Raw genomic sequence first — 25132 nt, forward strand, 5'->3', positions numbered from 1 at the left:
TGGGACCAGGAGAAATGAAAGCCTAAGAACCTGGCCTCTCGTATCTGTCCGTCGACGTCTCGTCTGAAAAATCGATCCCTTTTTCTTTTCGGATGTTCCGTGAAAACAGAAAAAAAAATCCCACACGACAGGTTTGAAAGGGGGTTTGCCTGCCTGCCCCGAAAAATTTGAGTTGGCCGCCCATTCCCGCTGGCCAAATCAGATCGTGCGATTCATCGTCTCATCTCCTCTCTCAGCGACCGACTTTCCTAGGTGACATTTGTCACCACCCCCACGGAAACATGATTGGTCCAAAGTGGATGTCTCAATCCAATGAGATGAGAGGGTTGTCCGTATACAACCAAAGGCCTGGCATTGAGGCAAGCTGGCGAGTCCATGATCGTGGCCGCCTCTATGTAATGCGTAACAGAAAGAACCATGAGTAAAGAGACTTTGCTTGGTCGCCAACAAGTGCTGATGCTGGATGGGATGCGCGCATAAGTCGTCGGAAAAAGAAAAAAAAAAGAAAGGCCAGAGAGTCCATGCCGAATTGGGCTGGTCTCCTCTGACGTGGTATCTTGAAAGCAAGTAGAGTTATGATCGGGTTCGAAAGTCTGCCAACCATGGCGCGCACTCAATGCACTAGTCTTTCTAGCAAATCCAAAAGAGAACCAGGTGGGGTCAGTTCCAGATTGAACGAAAGCGTGCTGTGAGTAGATGCAAGGCATCGAGTTGTTTGTGCCAAGGCAAACAAAAAAACTTCCTGGGGTATCTCAGTGCACAGGTAAGGACAGCCCACTTGTGGAGGCTTGTGGTTGTCGTCAAGGTCGTGATTAATGTCGATGAGCCAACCGCCGAAAGATGCTTCTGGACGCATGGCCGAAGGTGCCCTACTGTCCCTTCCTAGCCTTTTCTGCGAGACGTGCTTCCCTAGCGGCGCGGACCAACGGTGAAAGTTGAGCGAGATCAACACATCCCTTCATGAACTCATGCTGCAAGAAAATTAGTACACTGTGTTTGGAACGTGTGAGTGAAGAACCTACTCTAAGGAGGTCATGCGCGCTGGCTCTCTTCTCCGGGTCGACCTTGAGTGCAAAGTAGAGGAAGTCGCGGAAAACTGGCGACAGCTGGGCCTCCTCCTTGATCTGAGGGGTGCCGTTTGTGGCGATCAACCACAAGGCTCTCAGAGGAGACTCGGTCAGGTATGGCGGCTCGCCCTCGATCATCTCAATGGCCATGATACCCAGAGACCAGATGTCGACCTTGCGTCCGTACTCCTTACGCGTGACGACCTCGGGAGCCATCCAATACGGCGTACCGACCATCGTGGTGCGCTTGTTCTGGGCCTCGTTGATTGTCGCGCAGAATCCGAAATCAGCTGTTCGACGTCAGTATTTCCACGCACCGTAATGGAACGAGGGCGTTCGTACTCAGCTTGATGTTGCCCTCCATCGACAGGAGAATGTTGTCGGACTTGATGTCGCGGTGGATGACTCCCTTAGAGTGCAGGTGCTGCAGACCCTTCAGCGTCTCTCGGCAGACGGAAGCGATTTGTCCCTCAGTCATGATGTTGAAGGTAACAACATCCGTGAGACTACCGCCCTCCATGAACTCCATGACAACCCAGAGCTCGCCTCCGCAAAGGTAGCTGTCGATGAAGTTGACAATGTTGGGGTGCGAGCTGTCCTTCATGACCAAGATCTCGTTGATAATCAGGTCCTTCTTCGGTTGCTGCTCCAGGTTCATCTGCTTAATAGCCACCAATCGGTTGGAGCCTCGCTCGTATCCCGTGTACACGCCACCGGAGGCACCCTGGCCAATCTTGTTGAAGTTCTTGTACACCTCACGGGGATCGCCATCGGAACAAATGCGCTTGAGGGCGGCGACGACGTCGATACCGGTGCTCTGTCTCTGGCGGCGGGGTCTGGAGCCAGGAGCGCCAGCAACGCCAACCTGCTGTCGCTGGCCGGGACCTCCGTTTGTGGGGCCTTGAGGATACTGCGATTGAGGAGGGGTCGGCTGCTGGGCGGGCTGTCTCTTGCTGGGAGCGCGACCAATCTGGCCCTGGCCAGTCATGGCGGCCTGAGCCTGCGCGAGGGCCTGCTCCTGCTGCTGTTGCATGAGTTGCTGCTGGTAAACGTTCGCCTGGGCATTTTGAGGGTTAGGTGTTGGGGGGACGTAGCCGGGCGAGGCGCCAACACGCGAGTTGGATCGGGATCGGGATCGGTGCTCTCCACGATGCTCTTCGGGAAGCATGGGGACGTTCTCCTTGGGCGGTTGGTATGCGACCGGGGGCAGGTCTTCGCCGGGCTGAGACATTCCAATGCCGGAGTCCTTGGCGGGGTAGGGCGACGGAGCAGACCTCATCGGGAGGCTGACGGGGGGCTTCGGGGCCGGGCGACTGGGCATGAGATTCACATCTTTACCGGGGCCTTTGGAGCCTCCGACTCCTGGTACGGGGGGCGGTTGGCGGGGGTTCTCAAAAGATCCTTCATGATTGACAGTTGGAAACCTAGGGCTCGCAGGTGGACTGATCATCGGAGACATACCCATATAAGTTGTTGGCGGATACATGCCCGGCGACATGGCACCCGACGGTGAGTTGCTTGCATTTGCATATTGGCGGTAATCAGGCGCTCTTGCATCGTGGAACTTCTCCAAAACCTGATCCTCGGCTGGCTTTTCGGTCGTTTCCTTGTAGAATGTGATGATGTCAACCATGGTCTGGGGGTTCTCCCTGCGTTCCTTCTCGGGAATTCCACTTTCGTTGATCAATCTCTGCCATTCTTTCGGAAGACCCTGAACAATCACACGTCAGCCACACGAGACTCGGGACAAAGGAGAGGGGCGGGGACGAAAAGAGGAAGGCGAGAGAGGGGGGGGGGGGAAAGAGGCAAAAAATAAGGCGATTCAAGAATTGAGGAGCGATTGCCAAAAAAGAGGCAGGAGCAGGAAGGGGAGAGGGGGGGCGACTGACGGTAAACTGGCCGGTAGAGCTGTCGTAGCCGACGTGGGTGACATGGACGGGATTCTCTGGTGCCGAGATGACAGGCTTCTTTGGGGTGCCGACCAGACTGTTCATGAAGCCAGAGAAGCCCGACTTCTTGCGCAGGATGCCCATACGGGGCTCCTTTGCCTCGTCCGAGTATCTCTTGGGGCTGATCATTGAGTTCTCCGTCACCCGACCGCCTTGTGATTTTTCGTTCATCATTGAGGAGGAGGAATCGTTCGTGAAGCTCTGGGACTGTCGCAGTCGGGGGCTCTTTGTGATGCGCGTGTCGGTGACAGACTTGAGCAGCGGCGTGGGGGCGTTCTGGCGCTGGTAGGCGGCGGGTGCCTGATGCTGGTGAGGGTGAGGGTGCTGGAGAGGCAGCGGGTGAGACTGGGCGACGGGGGACTTTGTCTGCTCGATGCGGCTCAGGACGGCAGCGCCGTCGAAGGGAGCGCCGATGAATTCGTCGTGGGGTTGCGACGAGAGAGGCGCGCTGGGGTCAGCTACGGAGGAATCACTGGATTGTGCGATGCCGATGCCAACACCGACACCGATGCCGACGGGACCGCTGTTGGAGTTGGAGGAGGAGCTGCTGTTGTTGTTGTTGTTGTTGTTGTTGTTGGTCGAGAAGTTGTTGTGCAGCAGGTTGTGGTGGTGGAGGAGGTGGTTGTTGTTGTTTTGGTGGCTAAAGTTCTGCTGGTGGTGAGGGTGAACAGCGTAGGAAGCGGAAGCAGCGTTGTGAAAGGTGGAGGAGGAGGTCTGAGGCTGCGCCTGGGCCTGGGCCTGCACCTGAGCTGTCGTCGGGTGGGACGCGGACTGGGGGTTCTGGTTCTGGTTCTGGTTCAGGTTCAGGTTCACGGCGGGCTGGTGGTGGTTGTGAAGGTGGTTAATGCTGGTGTTATGAAAGGACGCAGCACTGGGGGAAGGAGCGACGGAGTGTGAGTGCGAGTTGTTTGAGAGTGAGAGCGAGAGGGAGTTGGCGTTGGCGTTGTTGGCGGCGGCGAACTGACCCTGAGGCAGGATGGGGGAGGGATTGGGAAGGTGCGTCTGACTTGAGGGGAGGTGACGGGGAGAACTATGAGCTGAAGCAGCGTTTGAGGGGGTCGTCCGCACAGGTGGAGCGGAAGGAGCGCGCTTCAAGCTGGTCGAGCTGCGTTTGCTCTGGAGAGACCTGGTGTCGATGCCACCATCGAGGCCACTCGACGAGCGGGTGTGGGTATGGTACGAAGGGGGAGGTTTCTTGGTGAGCCTGCGACGTTGCGACGAGCCGTTGGACGTGGATGTGCTCTGGCTGCCGTCCATGATACGCCCCTACAAAGTCTAAAAGTAAAACCAAACCGGGCGGTGCTAATCGTCGTCGAAAGAAAGAAAGAAGGGGACCCGGCCTGGGACTTGGGAAGCGAAGGTAGGAGGAAAAGGGAAAGGTACGGACGGCTGGCGGTGCGGTGCGGAGCGGTGCGGTACAGCAGCAGCAGAAGCAGGGCGGGCGGGCAGCAAAAGTGTCGGTACAGCACCTTACGATAGATACGGCGAGGATAAGGTAAGGTATGGGAGGTAACAGACAGACAGACGCAGTAATGAAAGGTACGCAGTCGCCCGTAGTAAGGTAGCTTGCTTGCTTTGCTTAGCTGTGTCGGGTCGGGCTGTCTGTGTGTGTATATTTTACGCAGGAGCAGCAGCAGCGGCAGCAGTCGGCGGCAATGGTAATAGTGCAAGAGGTGTAAAGAGGGTATGAATTGTAGGAGGGTGTGTGAGGAGGAAATAATAATAATAATATGCGGTACGGGCACAATGCGATGCTGTTCCCTGCCGTCCAGTATGTGCGTGTGCTCGAGAGGTAAGGTAGAGGTTCGGTGGTGGTAGATGGTGGACTCATTCAGTCAGGGCCGGTGGTCACTGGCTGGTCAGGTATCCGTAATGTAGACGTAGCTTTTTTTTTCCCTCTCGTCTTTTTTTTCTGTTTCTTCCTTCGACAGAACGGGACTGGGATTGGGAAACCTGGAACCAGGATTTGGGACTGGGACGCTGGACCGGGAAAGGGTGTCTAATGTTTGGGCGTCTGAAGTATGGCGGCTGGTATGTACGGCGCACCTTGCGTGGTATTGATTGGGAAGTAGCATAGGTAGTAGCAGCAATGTCATCAACAAGGAACTGAGGGAACTGGATTTCTCAGGACCAGTTGTCTGCGCCGGCGGTACGGATACCAGCCAACACACACACACACACACACACGCCACAGAAGAGGAAACAGGACCACACCGGCAGCAATGGAAGAGGCAGCGGCGACAAAAACCCATATCCAGGGTAAGGTACAGCGGTATCTGTTCCGTGCTGGTTGGGCGGTACGGTATCCGTAGACAGTGAGGTGGGCAGTGGCACTGATTGACGGACCGGGTTCGCTGTGACGCTAGTGTGGCTGTCACTGGCTGCTGGCTATGCTTGGATGGAGTCAGGGTGGATTCCGGACTGTGTGGGTTCTGCTTCGTTGTTGACTTGTTATTGTGTTGTTGTTTTCTGGTGGATGAGGACGGGGATGACCTCTCTAAGCCAAGCAGACTGGCAGCTCACTGTTCGGGGTCACTCTTCTTGCTATCTGGACTGCAGGATTGGGTCTTGGGGAAGCCTGCGGGACGAAGATACGTAGGAAGATGACAGGCCAGGAAAGAACGGGATGGCAGAGATGCGGTGCAGTTCGGCCTCATCGGTATCTGCAGCAAGTCTTTGGATTGGCTGCCACAGCCTGTCTCTTGCTCAGCAATACCAATCAGCAGAGTGTGAGTGTGTGTAAGGCATGCGTGTGGTGGTTGTCTCTTCCCATTCTCCCCACCCGTCGTCACCAGCAGCTCCCCTCCTCCCAATCTTCCCACTGCGAAAGGAAAATAAAATAAAATAATAAAAAAACACTCTCTCACTCAGAAGGTGGGGCAGGGGCACATGGGAGACTGTGCACTCACTGGTCGTGGCGTGTGAGTGGGATTGGGCGTGGGTAAACGGAACGATGAATGGACGGAGACGGGACTCAGGCCTGGGCTAACGTTAGGCTGGGGGCCGTGTGGCCGTGTGGCCGTTTGGTGTGGAGGGGAGATGGACGGTACGTATTGGGGACGTACCGCCCGACTTCTGTCTCCCCCGTTCCCCCTCCCCCCGCCCCGCCCCTCGCACTCACTTCAGGCTCACACTTCCAATTGCCCCGAAAGTGTATCCCCTCTTTTTTTTTTTTTTTTTTTTTTTCCTTTTCATCCTGCGCTATCATCTATGAGATGACGGAGACAGCCCTTGCTAGGACGCACCACGACCTCGCCTTACCTAAGGCATGCATCTGTGAACGCTACCTAAGGTACCTTGCCTTCCAAGTAAGACAGTGTGCCGCACTCCATCCCGCGCCTCGATATCAGTACGTGCTGTGTGTGTGCCACTGGGACTGATTCCGAGGTGAGGAAGAGTAAGTCAAGCAATCCAAGACGGACGGAAACTTAGTACAAGACTCGATGAACCAACGAGCAGCCCCAAAGATGTGTGTTACAGGGCAAGACGAATCGAGTTGCCGACCAGCCCGCCCATCCTCACTGGTCGCCTGCTGGATGGGTGACGGACGGGGCTGCTGAGAGCTGGGCTTGGCCAAGTGCTGCTGGAACCTCCTCCATGTGCCGCTGCCGAAGAAGAAACGATATTGCGTGAAATACCACCTCCAGATGTTGCACATTTGCAACGTGCCTCTCATGATCTCATCTCGTCATCTGGGGTCATCTGGGAGGAGCCGCCGCGGCGCGCCGTGTTCAGTCACCACTACCATATCTGCCATACATGGTTTCACTCTGTACAAAGTCGCCCAATGCACCTTGCCCAATGTTGAAACCATCTCGGCCGAAGTGGACTGTCAGGCCCTGCGGAAATGAATGTCAAGAAATCTTGTGTTTCTAAGCGCCTGCTACCCGGCGTCCTTTCTTCTTCGCCATGTCCGTTCGCACCACTTCTTCGACATTGTTCTCTCGCTTAGAGGCAAGTGTTCCAAAAACGAGTCGATGAGGCTACCTGCGCGTAGAGCCACACGGGGCTGTAGGCCGTCCAGGGTGCTGGAGATGGTGGTGGACAGACAGGAGGATCAGACATGATGAGATGATGCCATGAGGTAGTGCTCCCGCCTTCACTTCGCACAGTGTGATGTTTTCCAAGGACAGCCCACTACAATCTCCTTCGTTGGATGACTGCCCCTCACTTCCATCACCCGGGCAAGGCTAGAAGTCCCGCGACACTAGGCACAAAAAGACGATGCCTAGGGGGGGCACACAAGCTCCACCACAGGCGGGACGAACTGGCCTAGAAGGTTAAGAAATCACCGAAGAGTCGCAGAGCATTTTTCGTGGTACTCGAATCGAGAGAGGGAGTCGAACAGGCACAAGAGCGATGCCAGGTATCGGGCGCTAGAAGAGGTGGAAGCAGAGGAGGAGGAGGGGCGTGCTTGTAGCCACGGCGGCACATCGTACTACAGAAACTCGTACCCAGAATAGATGCTGAGTGCCTAATTACGGTATATCGTGCCAGTCTGAGCTCTCCTCCTCACCAAGAGTTATGCTAAAGCAAGTCTTTCGGGTGCGGTTCGGGACCTTGGACCTGGATGTTAGCTCCAATCTCCCGTCTTCGATTCGAAGCTGGCGTGTTTGAGAGGGTAGGAGAGCCAGGACGGCTGGTGCAATTCCTGGGCCCTGTCTGTGGTCCAAGGCCAACAACTGATTACCTCGGGAGGAACGCAGAAGCGTAGAAGCTCGCATGCCTGCCATCCGTAGCTAGCTATCTTCAAGTCGGTTAGTAGCAGTCGGTGCTCTGCTCCAGTTGACTGCGTGCTGCTGGAGCTTCGACCTGACGGTCGATCCTTGAACAATCTTAGCAGCCGGATGGGCGTCTCCGCTTGACGGAACCTGCTGATCGTTGGGCGGCTCTAGTGGTAGTGCGCCATGCGGTGCGGTAAGGCCAGGGTTCCAACGGCCAAGGGTCATTAAGGGTCGCCGTTACGGTCGCGGTCGATGTGGCGGTCGCCGGTCTCTGGCTGCGGCGGGGGTCCAGTGAGAGAGAGGAAGAAACTGAGGCACCGTGGGTCTTGAATCTGGGCTGGAGCAAGACACTGAAAGGAGACTGCAGGGCAAGACAGGGCATGGCCGAATTCAATGGCTGGGGTTTTGGGATCACCTCAGACGCCGCGGACCCGGCCAGTTGGTGTGCAGCGAGCCAGTATGCAGACAGTGGTTCGTAAGGACGCAAGGACAGGCCCTTGTTCGGGTCGGTATTCGCAGGTCTGTTAGCAAGTGAGGCACAGTTTTGGCCACCAAGATGCGTTTCTGGTTGACGTATGTGCGCCGTGACGGCAGACTGCATGCTCGTCTTAGGTACAGATGTCCTCAGAAAGGCAGCTTCCGGCACTGCAGACGTGTATCTGCACCCTAAACCTGTACGGAGACGGATGCCATTGTATGAAGATAAGTAGGTACATACGGGCGTAAGAGGCTAAATGGTGCATGCAACAGCGGACATGATGGTCGATTCTGGTTTGAGGTCGAGGCCGGTATGATGTGATGGTTGTTATGCGACGGACGACCTTGAGCGCAGAGGGCCCCCAGCTGCCAGCTCGGAGACACATGGAGGGGAAGCTGGGAAAAAGAGGGGAGGGGGGAGGGGGGAGTCGGGATTGGGGTGATTGGAGGGAGGGGAAAGCACTGAGAGACGAGATGAAGGCGTTTGCTTTTTTGTTTTTTTTGGCCGAGCTTCAATTTTATTTATTTATTTTTTTAGTCCATAGTCTGTTTGAGCTGACCTTGATTACGCCGACAGGGAGATGGTTTCTTGTTGCGACACAGTCTCTGCTAGTGATTGCAACCGTATGAACAGAGATTTCGTCGTACTGGGGCACGAGGAGAGACGGGAGATATGAAATGGGGCGTGAGACGGGATGAAGACTTGGTGAACTGAGCAGCCGCTGACCGAGATGAATGGTCCTGGAAGTACCCTTACTAGGCGAAGTAAGGTAAGCACGCTGCGGGCAAGTAAGGTACCTGCCTCCACTGCCTTAGGTAAGGCAAGGCAGGTAATGAATGCAACGCTCCTGCCATTGACTGACAATGACATTGCCATTGCCATTGCCATTGCCATTGCCATTGCCATTGCCAGTGCCATTGGATTGGAAAGAACCCCCTTACCTCGATACCTTGAGCTGCCTTCCGATTGCGATATCCGGAGAGCAATTGAAGCAAGTGCATTCCAATCAATAGACGGGAGCTTGGGCATCTTGCGTGCAGCCGTGCTTGCCTGCCTTACCTACCTCACCTTACCTTATCTCAAGGGGTCGTGTATCTTAAGCTCAATGCCCGCTGTCGCTGACATGCACATGCAGCAGTCAACTCAGCCCGCGCCGGCGAGAAACAACCAAAGTCTGTTTCCTGCATGTTCAAAGGCAGGCCGTAAGCAATTCGGAATCTTCCAAGCTCCTTCTTTTCCCCACTCGCTGACCTGACAGGTGCAAAGTATCTTCTTACCAGGCTAGGCTGACCGTTGGCCGCCAGCCATTGGAGGTCCAGAAGAAAGCCGAACCGTTCCATTCTGTTCCAATTCGCTTCCGTCTTCATCTCTCTATTTCAGGTGAGCGCCATCATCTAGCGTATGTATCCATTTTCGTACCTACCTACCACAGGTGAAGCAGACCAAGACCCTCTCCTCAAGGCTCACGTCCATGATAATGGCACTTTGGTACGGAACGACCCTCCGTTCTGCCCACCTCAGGTCCAAGGTCCATCCAGTGCCAGTGAAGTGGGTGCTAGGGCCCGGCGGATGCCAGTGCTCACCGGGGCCGGCGGGCCTGCCCTTGGGAATTTACATCTTGTTTCAAGCCATCGGGCACTTGGACTTCCTTGCTCCACAAAGGGTCCAGGTAATGCTTCATCGCGCCAGTCTTTGGTTTTTTTCTCCGCGTCTTATCCTCGCCGGCATTGAATTCTCCTCTTCTTCCAGACACTCACGTCCGCGCCCCCAAAGCTCTCTCACTGCAAAGGTAGCAGCATGCAACACCTGCTTCTCCCTCTGCCCACCCACCCACACTACCGCATCCCAAAACTAGGTTGGTACGGCGTAAGTACATACCATACACCTCTCACTCTCCAAGGTTGTCTACTATGTAAGGCTCTAAGCATCCCGTCCCATCCCGTCATCAACCCCAACGTCCGTGCCCTTCTGCATCTGCATGCTGAATGTGTGTCTGCGCAGGCTTGAACCGTTCAGCTTCACACGCCCGCGCGGGCCACAGTTGCCAACGCGTCTGTCTGGTTGGAGGACACGAAACGGGCCAACGCTGGTCTGCAATCGCCCAGACGGCGGCGGGAGCCGTTTTCTCAAGCGTCCACTGCACGCACCACTGAGACCGTTACACCAGTAAAATAAGGTCCCGTTCCCGTACCAGGGTCGACAACAAACCAGACGGGGATGCCACCAAGGAACTCGCGCCAAATGCCATCATCATTCCTCCTTTGGGGGACTCGCCGCCCAAGACCAAAGCCCACTCGCTGCTTCGTCCCAGTTCTGGATTGCAACGAGATGAAGCCATCCATCCGCACCATCGGGACGCGAGATTCGTCCAACTTCGCCAGTGATTCACGGCCTGCCCCGTCCCCGATCTCATATCACACCCTGCCGTCGTGGGCAGCTGTCTTTAAAGGAGGGCGCCACATTCGGTCAAGGTCGTTCCACGGTTGCATTGGCGCTGATGAAGCCATACGTCCCTTCTCCAATCCACGAGCCTGCGTGCGAACCAGCTTTCGCTACCATCGCCCACATGTGACGCGGGCCTAATTGCCCAGGCATTTTCTGCAAATCACGACAACGCGATTGATGAGATTGCCGACGCCAGAAGACGCGGCTTCCCCGAACAGCGAGCTTTCAGGGCCGCAAAGGCCATCTACCGAGGTTTGCCGCCGAACTTTTGCTCCAAATGCTGCTGTTTAGAAGACCCCGCGATTACTATGTCTGACAGGAGCCCTCATTCATGGATCATCCCTTTCAGGACACGAGCTCGACGGCTCAGGAGAGCTGTTGCCGGGTCCTCCAAAAAGCTAGCCATGAATCATGTCATGACAGCGAATCATTCGTCTTGCTCGCATTGAAAAGTCTGGCTGCGGCGCGTGCGTGCATCTTTGCCACATCACCACAAAAGTCGAGGAAAAGCCCGGTGGTGACTATTACCAGGTGCTCGTCTCCGCTCCACGCAGAACGATGAGATATGCTGGAGGGCAACAAGGTTCCGCCGATCCTGGAGGACAGGACATGGAGGCTTTGTTTGTCTCCCAAGTTTCTCTTAATCAAAGGCTCAGCTTCGTGTCAGCAGAGCTGTTCAGAGCAGAATTAACATAATCCCAGCGTATCCGTCGTCGTCTCAGTCATCGTGCTACCCCGTTCTCGTTCCGGACGCCTTGGGATTCGTCCGCATCTATTTCCTCCCAAGCTCACCTGACGAGTGCCAGAACGCCTGCGAACGAAGGCTTGGTCTGAGACGGTATTTTCGAGAGGCTGTCAGTCGCAAGCTGCCAACCACGGCATGTCTCTCTCCGGCCATGTCTGGCCACGTAGCACAGCTGTGGGATGCTTGTTTGTGCCTGCAACAAGCCAAAAGCCCCCTTGCCGTTGTTCCTGCAGGCTGCAGGATGCCTCTCAAATGAGCCATTTGCCCCTGCATTGAGCAGCAGCCAGTCGCGATTTGCGACGACAGCAAACCCATTACTTCTTGCCGGAAACCGAATTGCCTCAATGATGTCGATGGTGCCAACTTGCAGCTAGTACGACTCACGACCCTGGACTCACCGTTGCGAAGGGCTTTGGGAGCGACCAAGCCCACGCTGTCTACCACGATCACGCAGCGAGGGCGACATGTGCTTCGGAGGGTGCGAGATTTCAGCTAACATCTCGCAATGGGAGTGCGTGGTTCTGCTGATTGGCCAAGGCTGCGTAGATTCCTGCAGTCTGCCACGGGGCAGCCTTTCGCCTCCAGACGCTAGAGCAGCGATGGGCTTTCTTTTTCCGATACAAGAGTGCCCGGGTAACCACAGGACTGAAGTTGCGGGGATCTTGCAGAGGTTGTCGCTGGCTAGCGCTGTGTTGCTGTGTACAACGTAAGGAGATGACCTGGTGTGGTCTCGTGGACATGGAGGCTTTCTATGGCGAGCCTTTGATGGGCTGCTTTTGGTGCGATTGTCTGGCTGGGACTGGGCATTGCAAACCACCCTACGTTCAGAGGATCGAGCTACCACGAGTTGTTCAAGGGAATACCGATGGTAAGGTGTGACGGGCGACTGGTCTGAGGAGCTTGCCAATTCTTTCCAGGTAATGTCTGTATCCCCGTGTCTAATATCTCTTGCGGCCTCCATCCTCTTTCGGTAGTCAGTAGTCAATCTACGGACGGCTTGTCACCCTTAACCGCATCAATCTGTTCCTGCGAAATTCTTTTCTATATTTGTGTGTTTTGCCGGCAGTTCGACTTCAAACTGGTTGTTCCAACATGTGCGGTCTCTCCTCAACGTACCGAGAGTCGAAGCATAGTGACATGGGTATTGGTACCGAACCAGTCGAGCTCTTGCCTCGGCGGGTTTTGTTCTGAGGTTGTTCACAATGTTTGAAGAGCGCACGGATGCCATCGTCGTTGAAACCGCGATCTTGAGCAACTCGGGACGAACGGACCCCTAGATCTCGGAGCATCGTGCCCCGGGCCGAACTCCGGGCCGGCGATAGCCCCCATCTGGCCCGGCAAGGGAGACCAGGCGGAGAATAGCGGCGGGCTTGTGTCAAGCCGAGCCCCACGTGATCCGGAGCTGGCTCCCGGACGTGGCTCAGCGGTGTGGGGTTGAAAGGTCCAATGAGAAGGCGGTCTGGAATGTGCTGGCCTCACCAACTGTGCCGAGAGTCCAACGGCCGACTCCAACCGTCCCCCGTCCTGGCCCTCCAGCGAGTGCCACCTGGCCGGTGCGAGGACGCCTTCATAATTTAGGTTGTGGCTGAGGCTTAGTATGGGGCAGCTCAAGGTGGAGACACCACTGGCAGGCGGAACCTTTCTGGAAGAAGGATCCCTGCCAGCTCCAGAAATTCCATCCCCAATTGAACACCATCGTGGAGTCGAGAAACTTCCACCTCACCCTTTATCCCATCCGAGCTTCGAGTCCATCTCGCCCTCTGACTTCTCCATCTCCCCCAACCATCAATTGGCAGGATTTGCAATTCTGTCAACCTCGCCCTCGCCGTCCCTCCCCCCATTCTGTCTCGCCCACTGGATTTGTTCATTGTTGCCGGTCAGGGTCGCAATGTTCTAAGCCAGCAACAAGCTACTCTCCTCGGTCTATCTGCTGCTCCACGGTTTAACACGCTTCGGCCTTCTTTAATCGGAAGACTGATTCTACTGGTCTTGTCCCCAACTGCTGTGTATATCCTCAGTTGTAAGTCTTGTAAAAGCCGAGCAGCTTGCATGCTGCTGCATCGCCGTCTTTGCAGCGTCCCGAGCTAACTGGTGCTGTCCCCCTTGCAGATATACCGAATTCACCCACACAACTCCTATCATCCCTTCCACCCACCCGACGACGTTGATCGACACTATTCACAATGGCCTCTACCGATGCTACAACTGCCAATGGCGCTGAGCCTTCGGCTGCCCAGAAGCTGCTTCAGACTCACGTCGACCATCACCCCACGGTCGAGGAGGTTCCTGACGAGGACCTCCCCCTCAAGAGCAATGCCGGTGACTCCGCCTCTTGGGCCGAGCCCCAGTCATCCAAGGCTGCTGGCAAGCAGAAGGAGACCTCCGTTCCCGGAAAGAAGATCGATCCCAACGATCAGACTCTCTTCCCTGAGCTCGGCGCCGGAAAGCCCAAGAGCAGCCCCAACGTCGCCCCCATCTGGGGAGCCAAGAGCAACGTCTCTACCCCCGCCAACGGTCTCTCTCGCTCTTCCACCCCCGCCTCGGGCGGTGTTGCGACCCCCAAGAATGCTGCCCCCTCGATGTCGATCCCCGGCCGCAACGTGGAAACGGTTGTTCTGGAGCCCCAGTTCATCCTTCCCCGTAACCAGCTCAGACGCCCCATCCCGGACATCATGAAGGACATCAACCGCAAGTCGCGCGCCAACATCACCTTGTCCACCGCCACCAACGGTCGTCTCAAGTTCGACGCTACTGGTCCTCAAGACGTTGCTCAACAGGCACTCAAGGATCTTGTCCAGCAGATCGGAACCAAGGTCGGCAAACCCCAGATCTCTTCCCCACAAAGCTCAAGCTAACTTTTTTTTTTTCTGAACAGACCACCATCAAGGTCCCGATTCCCCAGTCTGCTCGCGCCCACATCATCGGCAAGGGAGGTTCCACCATCAAGTCCATCCAGGAGAAGTCTGGTGCCCGTGTCCAGCTTCCCAAGGTCGAGGACGGTGCTACTTTTGACGAGGATGACGACTCCACCATCGATGTCCTCGTTGAGGGCAACGCCTTGTCTGCTGCTTCTGCCCGCGACCAGATTATGAAGATTGCCGGCGAGCGCGCTGCCAACGTCAACACCAAGCTTCGTGGTATTCCTGCTGAGTTCTACCCCTTCATTGCGGGCCCCAGCAACAGCCGTGTCAACCGTTACGAGACCGACGGTGTTCAGATGCGTGTTCCTCCTCACCAGATTTGGGCTCCTCGCGGCCGTAACATGGCCGTGAACGAGGGCGAGCGCCCCGTCTTCGTCCCTGCCGGCGACAACCACATCCAGCTGGCCGGTGACCGCGCTGCTGTGCAGGCTGCCCGTGCTGAGATCGAACGTCGCGTCCAGGAGCTGCAGCAGCAGCTTGCTGTCGACCAGTTCAGTCTTCAGAAGGGCCGCCACCAGTTCATTGCTGGCCGCCGTGGCGAGACTCTCGATGAGTTCTTCAACGAGACGGGTTGCACCATCTTGCTGCCCACTGATGAGGATGATGACTCCGTCACCGTCATTGGCCCTGCTGCCCAGATCAGCAAGGGTGTTGAGACTGCCATGGACAGAGCCATGAACATGCAGTTCTCTACCTTCGACATTGGCCGTTTCCACAAGGGTGCCCCTGGTGGTGTTTCTAGCCACGCTCGCAACGTCACCCGTTTCCTGAGACATCGTGACATGTTTGACGACATCGAGAGGGCTCACAGCACTCACATCAACACCCCCCTCGGTGCCAACGGCGCTTCCCCTTACGAGTTGTACGCGCGTGATGGCAAGAATGTTCTCCAGGCTCAATCTGCCATCGAGAAGCTTGTTCACGCCATCCCGCCTGCCAGAATCGTCCCCATCCCCGTCGACCCCTTCTACCACCAGTACCTGAACAAGGATGTCAGCCCCCGCATGAGAGACAACCACGGTGTCCACGTTGTCCTTCCTGAGGCCGGAGAGATCGACGCCCCTGTCCTCCTTGTCTTTGAGGGACCCTCTGCTCCTGAGCCCAAGCCCCAGATCAAGACCGGCCGCCCGTCTCAGGACGAAATCCGTGCTTTCCAGCAGAGCTTGGAGGATGCTCGCAAGCAGATTCTCGACATCATCAACAAGCAGGAGCAGATTGCTTCTGCCTCTATCGATGTTCCCCAGAAGTTCCACGAGCGCCTCCGCCGTTTCATCAAGAAGGAGCAGGCCAACCGTGCCGATGACCAGATCCCCATCCGTGTCTCTTCTGTCGGCACCGTTGTCACTCTCCGTGGCCCGGCCTCTGCCGTCAAGAACCTCGAGGCCAAGGTCAACGCCTTCGTTGAGCAGGAGAAGGAGGATGAGAAGGAGCGTGGCTTCACTATGTCCTTCGACTTCCCTCAGAAGTATGCCAACCACCTTATCGGCAAGGGCGGCTCAAACATCAAGGAATTGCGCGAGCGCTTCGACGTCGAGATTCAGGTTCAGGATGGCAAGGTCGAGCTGAAGGGCCCCAAGGCGAAGGCCGAGGCTGCCAAGGCCCACATCAGCTCCCTTGGTCGCACTCTCGCCGATGAGGTTACTCACGTCCTGAAGGTCGACCCCAAGTTCCACAGAGAGCTCATTGGTTCTGGCGGAAGCGTCACCAACCGCCTGCAGTCCAAGTACAAGGTTCTCATCTTCTTCCCCCGCTCTGGAAAGAGCAACAAGGATGAGGAGGAGAATGACGCTGCGAGCGACGCTGGCAAGCCCAAGCGCGTGCAGAACCCCGACGAGGTTATCGTTCGCGGCCCCAAGAAGGGAGCGGATGAGGCTCGCGACGAGATTCTGTCTCTTCTCCAATACCTGAAGGATACCTCCTTCACGGCAACCGTCTCTGTCCAGCAGAAGCAGGTCCCGTCAATCATTGGCCAGGGTGGCGCTGCGCTGGATGAGCTCCGCCAGACCACCGGTGCCAAGATTGACATCCCCAGCGGACGTGATGCCGAGACCGTTGAGATTCAGATTAAGGGCACTAAGTCTCAGGTCGCTGCTGCTAAGAAGGCTCTCGAGGAGAAGAGAGATGTTTTCAACGACACCGTTGTGAAGACTATTGAGGTTGATAAGAAGCACCACAAGTCTCTCATTGGTGCTGGAGGTGAGATTGTTCAACCTAACCTGTATTTTGTTTCTTTAAGCTAACCACTGATAGGTGCTACCCTCCGTGATATCGTTGTCAAGGCTGGCGGTTCTGACGACCGCCGCGAGCTTGCACGCACCATTCAGTTCCCCAAGCAGGAGGCTGATGGTAACACGATCAAGATCGAGGGTCGCTCGGACGTTGTCAGCAAGATCGTTGCCAGGATCGAGGAGATTGTCGCGGAGAAGGACAGCCAGGTCACCGAGATTCTGGATGTCCCCACCGAGAAGCACAGAACCCTCATCGGTCGCGGTGGAGAGGCCAAGCGCCAGCTCGAGTCTCAGCTCAACGTCTCCATTGACATTCCCCGTCAGGGTGACGGCAAGACGGGCGTCAAGATTACTGGTCGCCCCGAGAACGTCGAGAAGGCGAAGGAGCACATTGCCTCTCTCGTCAAGGAGCAGGAGGGCGAGACTCTGCAGGTCCCTCGTGGTCTGCACCACGCCATCTCCAACAACGGCCAATTCTTCCGCCAGCTCCGCAACAACCACCAGATTTCCGTCGATCACGCTGGCGCTGCCCTGCCCGCCAAGCCCAGCGCTGGCGCCAGCCGCAGCAATGGCGGTGCTCTGCCTCTGATCACCGACGACGAGGATGCCGTTGCCGATGCCCACTCATGGAAGGTTGTGGATACCGGCGCCGGCGAGGACGGCGAGATCCCTTGGGTCTTGCGCGGTTCTCCCGAGAACATCGAGAAGGCCAAAGCTGCCATCGCCGCCGCTATTGAGCAGGCCCGCAAGAACACCCACACTGGCTACCTTGTCCTTCCCGACCCCAAGACCTACCGCTACGTCATTGGCCAGGGCGGCAGCAAGGTCAACACCATCCGCAAGCAGAGCGGTTGCAAGATCAACGTTCCTCGCAACGACGCCAACGAGGACGCCATCGAGGTTATCGGCACCGCTGAGGGTGTTGAGAAGGCCAAGGACCTGATCCTGGCTGCCGTGCAGGAGGGCCTCAGCTCGCGTGCGCCCCGGGATTAGAAGTCGGGGGCTGAGCATGGCACAACAGATACAACTGAGCTGAATCAGTTCAGAGACCAGCTGAGAGCACTCGTGATGGACTGGTCCGAGGAGCCTCGCGAAGACGCAGCGAGAGGAGAGCTGCAGTGGTAGGAGATTTATAGCGAGAGTATTCGGGCTGCATGCGAGAGCCACCTCATCATCATCGATACCTGGGAGAATACCATGATACCAGGCACATTGACACATATATAACACACAAAAATGGCAATACATACTGGATTGATCTACCTCTGGTTTTGGCCATATTCAGACTGTGACGTATATTTGCGTCGTTAGTGACCCCACGCCTGATTTTGTCTCGGTGCATCCCAACGTATAGCAACTGTTGATCTGGCGAGGCCGCTTTTGAGCAGTGAGTTGCCTTGGCTACGTCATACCCTTCCATCGTTCTTCATTGTCTTATTGTAAACAGCTTCCTTCGTCCTAGCTCATATATCTTTTGGTCTTGAATGCCTCAGCCAGCTCCTACATCATAACATCTGCGCCGCGAGATCGGCCAGCAGAAGAGTATAACTGCACTGATGGCATGCAACACCAGCCAGAGGAGCTGAGGATCAGTCAGCGTCACATCGCGCAACATCGCGCCGATAGAGATTTTCCCTTCCTGAGCGGTGACGCTGGTCATGCTCTTGCATCCGTCTTCTAGAACTTGCAGCCACACAGTCCATCATGAATCAGTCTCGACCGGAAGACCAGGTCGGGGGTTCCCCGAATGTCCCAGGAACCTCCATGTCCGCACCCGCGGCAGGAGCCAAAATGAGCAGGTCGAGAGCACAGAACAGTTTTGCGACTGGAAGAAATGACAGGCGAAATTGAAAACTTTTTTGATAGAAAACCTAGCCGCCGCGGCGGGATGGGGGTCGCTTGCTGACCCCCCACGGCGCCCACACTCGGCCACGGGACCCCGGCGAGACTCCCACGGTAACGGGGAAGCCCTAACTTTTTGCAGGCTTCGAGAAGCTCATCGTCCGTCGTGGACTGTTTCATCTCCCCTTTGCGGCGACACGGCGTTGTGCAAAGGTTGCCACCCGCTTGGTCGAGCGTGGGGTGGCCAACACTGTTGTACCCAAGTCGTGCATTGTCAATGAAGCCAGAGCTCACCAGTAGTATCTTGAGGAGGCAGTCTGCATAGAGGTGCGGTGAAGAATCCAGCATCCTAACGAATTACGGCAGAGGCTCCCAGGACCGCCTCCTCTCAACTTATCTTGAAGAAGGTACATGGAGTTGTCGAGTCCGCAAGAGGGCAGATGAGATGGCGATGTTGCCGTCACCGCCCATTCTGGCCCTGGAGTTGATCCATCATCAAAAGCAAATGGAGACCAATGAGCGCCAGAACCGCGTCGGAAGTAGTTGATGTGTCTGGTCCTCTTGAAGGTTATAGCAACAGAACGTTTTCCGTGCAATTAAGTAAGTTCAAGGAGTCCGATTGACATTGAACATTGACGCGAGGACATTAAATCTTATTGTCAATCATTCAGAGGGGCATCCACGGTTTTCGGAGATTCGTCCGAGATAGAGGTGGGTGTTGCACAGCATGTTGTGGGCACGCTCGTTCGTTTTTTGATGGCAGTGCAAACCACTGAAATTGCTACCCTGAACGAGTCAGGAGAAGAAGCAATGAATCTAACACGAACCAAGCAAATCATTGCGGTGGAGTGCGCCAGAGCGTGTGTTTTTTGAGGATCGACAGCGCCATCTGCGAGAGCACCGTTTTTATCTGTTAAGCCTGACGAATGTTGATAGCTGAGACCGTCTGCCTCGTAAGGCAGGTCCGAGAAGGCCGGCGGCAGACAAATGAGGCATGGGTCACGGCGCCGCTCACTTCTTTCGGGTGTCTCTTTTCGGCGTCGAGAGAACAATCAATATTGATTCGGTTTCCAATACGACCAGTCATACACTGACCCAGGTCGATCGGAGTTTTAACATGCAGAAGTATCATCTGACAATGACTGCGGAGCCGAGCTAGACCGAGACAAGAAAGCCGTTGCCAGTCGCTGATGATCCGAGTTCTGGGATGTAAGTCACCTTGGTCTTTGACCGGTCTTTCGGTTCACCGATATCTTGAGGTCAGTGATGGTGGGCAGCACGACGGACAGGTGATGGAGTCGGCCTAGAAACCCACAAAATTGGTGCTCATCCCATGGTGGACCGCCACGATGTTTCGACGCTAGGGACGGCATTACAGCGTCCAAGCCGCGGGGGTGGAGGTGGCAGGCTGATGCCGGGTCACGATGGAATCAGTCTGGCTTCTTTTGTTCTTGGGGGAGACTCCCGTCGACGGACGGGATTTGTGGGGATAGGTGCGTGCGTGTTCGCAGGGTTGCACTGCAGCGAAGAAACGCTGGAAGGTCGAAGGCCTCGTGGAAGGATAGGAGACGAATCCCTGCCGGGGACCTGGGAGTCAAGAACAGAGCGCTTCATCAGTATGTGGGAGAAGACAGAGTGTCAGAGAACGTTCGGTAGAGGCTGGAAGGGCGGACAGTTTCGTGTGTAAGTAATTGCTTGACTTAGATTGCATCGAGTGCACCTCCTTCCCCGAAACCAAACATTTCTGGCAAAGGGGAGGAAGTTGAGGATCGTCTGTGCTGCTGGCAGGTGCTAAGGTTCTGGTCCAGGCGCAAGTCCAAATTGCCTGTTCCCATTTTAGCAGTCAGGCTCGCTTGAGAGCGTGCGGTGCCTGCATCGTGAAGCTCTAGCTGGGGCAGCCTAGAGAAACAGGCAGTTGGGACGACCGGGGATGCCAGCAGCCGCCACGAGAGCCTCAAAGATGGGCTGGAATACTGGAGCTGATCTTCTTACATAGTACACTTATCCACTGTGAGCACGCAAGCTCCCGCTCCTTCTCCAGACGAAAACATCGTGAAGGTGTCCCGCAGTTTACTAATACTCGTACCTACCTTAATCTCTTCTCATCATCTGATCGACTTCAAATAAGACACCCCGGCCATGGCATCACCGCCTTCGCCATCACAACATAACACCAACGGAGCCTAGCTCATCTTCTGAGGAATCGACGCTCTCCAGACTCTCACCAGAGACACGTTGCAAAAAGCACTTCCCAGATGAGCAGCTCCCCGAGGCACCGCCCATGGCTCCTCTTCCGGGTACCCACGATAGCTCCGCCAGCTAGGGACGGATACCGTCTCCTTTCTCCACGCCGAGCGTCGCTAGTCTCCTCCAGCTTCCAGACGATCCCCCAACCGGCAACGGGAACACAACCGCGGTGCTCAGTCTCAGTATTCTGGAACCAATATCCTTGCCATGGGAACTGCAACCTGGCCACAAGCTCTTTCCAAACCAGCAACAAGTTTGCTGCTGGCCTGTACATGTCTCGAAAACTTTCGCCGCTTGTTTTCGCCGGTTTCCAACCCTCATACGAGACATGCTCAGGCCTGACCGACCCTTTGCCGTTGCCCATGACGCCCAGCTAAGGCATGCCTTCTACATAGCAATGCGAACTTGCTGGATAATATCAGACTCTCCCCCGCACTCTTAGCAACATCGGCGTTCTGCCAGCTCATCCGAGACGACATTTGAGGAATAGTCGGCCGTCAGCCCTCCCCTGCTACCGGCGCCTACCGACAGCGCCAAGGATGCTCGAGCTACAGCACTTTCACGCCCCCAGAGGCAATGGTCTCCGGCCCCAAATTTGGAACTGTCGGCCGCTGAACATTCGAGAGCACTTGCACCTAGGCGGTGACTGCCACGGCATGCTTTTCTATGCGAGGACAAGCTTCCCAATACTCATTCCAGACCGCCCTCGAAGCCCTTGGGTTCCATTGTGTGCAACCCTACCTAGCGAGTCATCCGGGGAACCAGCGGAACGGTGTTGGAAAGAGCGGCTGGGGGACAAGGTAGCTCAGGAGGAAAAAGCTACCCCTGTATTGATGCCGCAGGAGGACGCAAGGGAACGCACGCAGAACACGGACAGTTGTCCGTCCCACGTTTTCTCATACCTGGATGAGATGTGTCGTGTAAAGCACAGAGCCTCCAGCAGGGTCCAGAGTTGGGTGAGACGGTGCCTGAAGCTCACTGTAGCCACGTGCTCCGCTGCAGCTCGACATTCTCTCACACTTCCAACGATTCGGATGCCGTCTAGCTGAACGATCCAGAAGGACGCAACACGTCTCATTTGACTCGAAGACAGGTTCCTGGGGATCAACTGGATGTGAGACTCGCATGAACCAGCGCCCCGGATGCTCGTGCGACCCTTTCCCCCGCTTGACACTGATCTACCTCGACCGCTGCTATTCTTGCTTGTACGGAAGAAAAGTGAACACAAGCCTGCTCTTCAAACGGCTTCGCCAGCTTGTCCGATGTCACTGTTGCACAGAGCCGTCAGAGCAAGCATACTAACGGCCCTGTCTTGAAATCTCTGAGTAGTCTTTTGGGTGCTCAAAAAAGCAGCAATTATCTGGAAGATGTCCGACCGTTGACGGCGCGATTACGCACGCCTCACCCGGCTTCCCCATATTCCGGCCTGTTTAATCAATGTTCCAAGTCCAGGTGACCAGCACCCATCCGTGTCCTTTCCTTTCTCGTGTCGCGGACATGGGAAGGAGAGACAAGCTCATCAAACCTCTCGAGCGAAATCGGAGAAGGTGCATTGCATCTGAGACTTGCGCAAGCTGCATACATCTCAGACAGACAGATGGACAACAACCAGACGAGCCGGCGTTAGTGCCTCTTCGTACAGCAAACTCGCCGCGCGGCTCAGAATTGCATTGCAGCAATCTCTGAAGGTTCGGGAGGCACCGAAAAGCTTGGCCGCCACAGATGCTTGAGAAACAGAATTCTCGGCGACAGTTCGGCCGAGTGTGCCAGCCTTCTGTCAGTCTGCACTGCCCAAAAAAACTTACCACCCTGACGGTCTCTGGGCCACCAGGTTGGCTTTCGGATCTCACCTTCCACACCACCATACCTATCGCTCACTCCGGCGGGAACCTCTCGGTCTCTCGCGTGGAGACTTGGAACCTCTGCTCGATACTCATGAACGTCAATCTAAGTTGCACCGCGCAAAGCAGGCTGGTTGATTACAGTGACACTGTCTTCGGATGACGGACTGCTGGCAGTTGGTCTGCTAAACAATGTGTAAGGCTTGCGTGCGATCTTGAGGCGCTGATGACAGCTTTGGACTCAAGATGCATCATTTTGAAGCTCAAAGGACATGAGAAAACCACAAGACCCATGTCTACATCGTAGGTAAGGCGTCCCTAGCGCTAGGAGGCGTGAAAAACGATCGACACGCAGCTATTTGCCACTTCACCGTTTGTACTCTGCGGAATTTGCCTCTGTCGCGCCGCCATTACTGCCGCCTTCCGACCGGTCAGAGAAAACAATGTCAAGAGGCAGACGGAGTTGGGGAATGCTAAAATGTACAGCTGCCTCTTACCAACCGTGGACAAGCTCAGTTAAAAAGATATTGCAAAAGTTACAGGGCAATTCGCGGGTCAATGCAGCCGTGCTTTTGGCTACTGCCATTGGCATGAGTTGGTTGTCAGCTCTCAGAGTCAAGGTCCCAGACTCTAGACACAGTTTCCTCAGAAACAGGTCCAGACACAGAAGAAACAGTGCGCAAACATCAGAAAAACCAGCAACGTGACATTCTCAACACAAGCATGCCCGACTCAAGGAGGGTGGTGGGCTGGCGGGAGCATCCAGGGCAGAAGAATACCTTCAGTGCCAGGAGGTTGGAGTCTCCTGACTATGGGCGAGCAAGCAAGCAAGCAACATCCTAGGTGCAATGTGTCGTTGTTCCCTCCACAATCAACTCAGCGGCCCACCATGACGCCCCAAAGCACGACTCCCGCAGATGATTGGGGGCACCCACCTCCGCTGATTATGGTGTTTGATTCCTTATCAGCGAGCAACACTAGATCGCCTCGAACTTTCAACTCAAGCCTTTCTTGCAGGCTTTATAGGCATGTCACGACAGCGGTGAGGTCTCGTCCCATCTTGGTCCACGACAGCGGCAGAGCCTCGACCGCAACAAGCTGTCATGATGGTCTGTCATGCACCTCATATTTGGTTGTGTCATCAGGGGCGACCCGTCAATAACAAGGAGGAGGACGACGACAACATGATATGGACCCAGCGACCCGTCAAGTAAGGTAAGCTCGATGCGAATGTGACGTATTTGTACCTTAATAAACGCTAGATATCTACCCTTATTTACGGTAGGGTGGAATTGCAGGGGGGTAAATGCGCTACGGCGGGGTCTGCATTAGCGTCCAGGGCGGCGGCCTTGACGGGCAGGACGGACGGAGTAGCCGCCACCCACCGCACCTGCACTGCAGCTGCGGACATGCAGCGCTGCACTCCACCTTCTACTCAATGCCTAGGTAGCTAGGTGTTGGATGTACCTCCATTGGTAGAGGTACCGCCATCCGCCAGTCTCCAGAGAGGTAGGTATTGAAATAGATCCCGGATAGCATCAGGAGATGGAGATTATGTTCAAATCCATTGCGGTCAGCGAGCTGCCAGGGGCTGCTCAGAAACTGGCAGCTCAGAAGTCTCGCAGGCGAAAGGTCGGTCTCTCCTCAGCGAAGAGCAAAAGTAGACATTTTATACGAGCTGAGCTGACCCCCATTCTCACCACGAAGAGGGTTGCAGCAGAGAAGCCCAGGACCCCTTGCTCGCTGTATTTCCAGATATGCCCGCCCACGGGTGCATGTCGCAGTGCATGGTGTTGCCCCCAAGTCCCAGGCAACTGAACGGCAATTACCCCTGTGGCGGCAACACCACCAGCTCCGAGTGGGTGTGTCCAGATCTCCCCAATTGCCATCTCATCCCATCGTATCCCGACCGGAAACAATCCCATTCACCGTCAGTCACACCAACAGGAGCTCAAGCAGCTGCAACCTCGAAAAAATAAAATCTGGGCAACTTTTTTTTTTGGTCTGAAAAAAAAACCGGGGCTCTTTGGGGGGCACTCACGGTACACTTCACCCACTCCACGTCCGTCACTTGCAACACTAGTCGACTAGGAAGGTCCTAAGCCTGATGTCAGGTATCCGTAGAGAGCTCGCCTCAGAAACCGCTGCTGGAAGGTACGCATACGGTAGCGGACGGTCCTGACGCCTTCCTTCCAGCTTGCACTGTAGAATTTCACCGTAGCTGCCCCCTTCGATTCAATCCTCTCCTCCCGGTCCCTCACCTCACCTTACTGCGTGCCAGCTGTACCTTCCCAAGCTGATCTCACCGTCTTGCCCGGGGCAGTCCCCATCGCTCCTGCCCTCCCGCCTCCTTCCCTCCTTCCCTCCCCTACCTTACCTCACCTCACCTACGGATAACTTTTTCACCTTCAGTGACCTACCTAACTACCTTCCCCGTCTGGCTGAGCTTACACGGACCACGCCGCCAGTCCCCTCCCCCCCCCCCCCCCCCCCCCCTTCGGACCTATATCAACTTGGACGCGCTCCTGCTCGCACCTCTCCGACCTGCCCTTTCCCATCCACATTCCATTGCCATCTTCTTCCTCCCCTCCCCAACCAAGCTTGTATTTTTGCGCGAACTCGCATCTTCGCGCTTTACATCAACA

At 55.8% G+C, this 25132-nt stretch overlaps 2 protein-coding genes across 2 annotated transcripts; one reads left to right on the forward strand and one right to left on the reverse strand.

Annotated features, from left to right (window-relative positions):
- Nucleotides 1-869: 869 nt before the first annotated feature.
- Nucleotides 870-4273, reverse strand: MST20 (Serine/threonine-protein kinase MST20; the record flags this gene model as incomplete). Its single annotated transcript, XM_037318811.1, has 4 exons — nucleotides 870-971; nucleotides 1023-1357; nucleotides 1410-2778; nucleotides 2957-4273. The coding sequence occupies 4 exons, from the start codon at nucleotides 4271-4273 to the stop codon at nucleotides 870-872; spliced, it is 3123 nt and encodes a 1040-aa protein (XP_037183705.1).
- Nucleotides 4274-13591: 9318 nt separating this feature from the next.
- Nucleotides 13592-17550, forward strand: vgl1 (Vigilin 1; the record flags this gene model as incomplete). Its single annotated transcript, XM_037318812.1, has 3 exons — nucleotides 13592-14221; nucleotides 14284-16525; nucleotides 16580-17550. 3 exons carry the CDS (start codon nucleotides 13592-13594, stop codon nucleotides 17548-17550), a joined length of 3843 nt encoding a protein of 1280 aa, XP_037183706.1.
- Nucleotides 17551-25132: the final 7582 nt, after the last annotated feature.

The sequence above is a fragment of the Colletotrichum aenigma genome (assembly GCF_013390185.1).
Source record: "Colletotrichum aenigma strain Cg56 chromosome Unknown KSG_Cg56_contig02, whole genome shotgun sequence".
Taxonomy (NCBI): domain Eukaryota; kingdom Fungi; phylum Ascomycota; class Sordariomycetes; order Glomerellales; family Glomerellaceae; genus Colletotrichum; species Colletotrichum aenigma.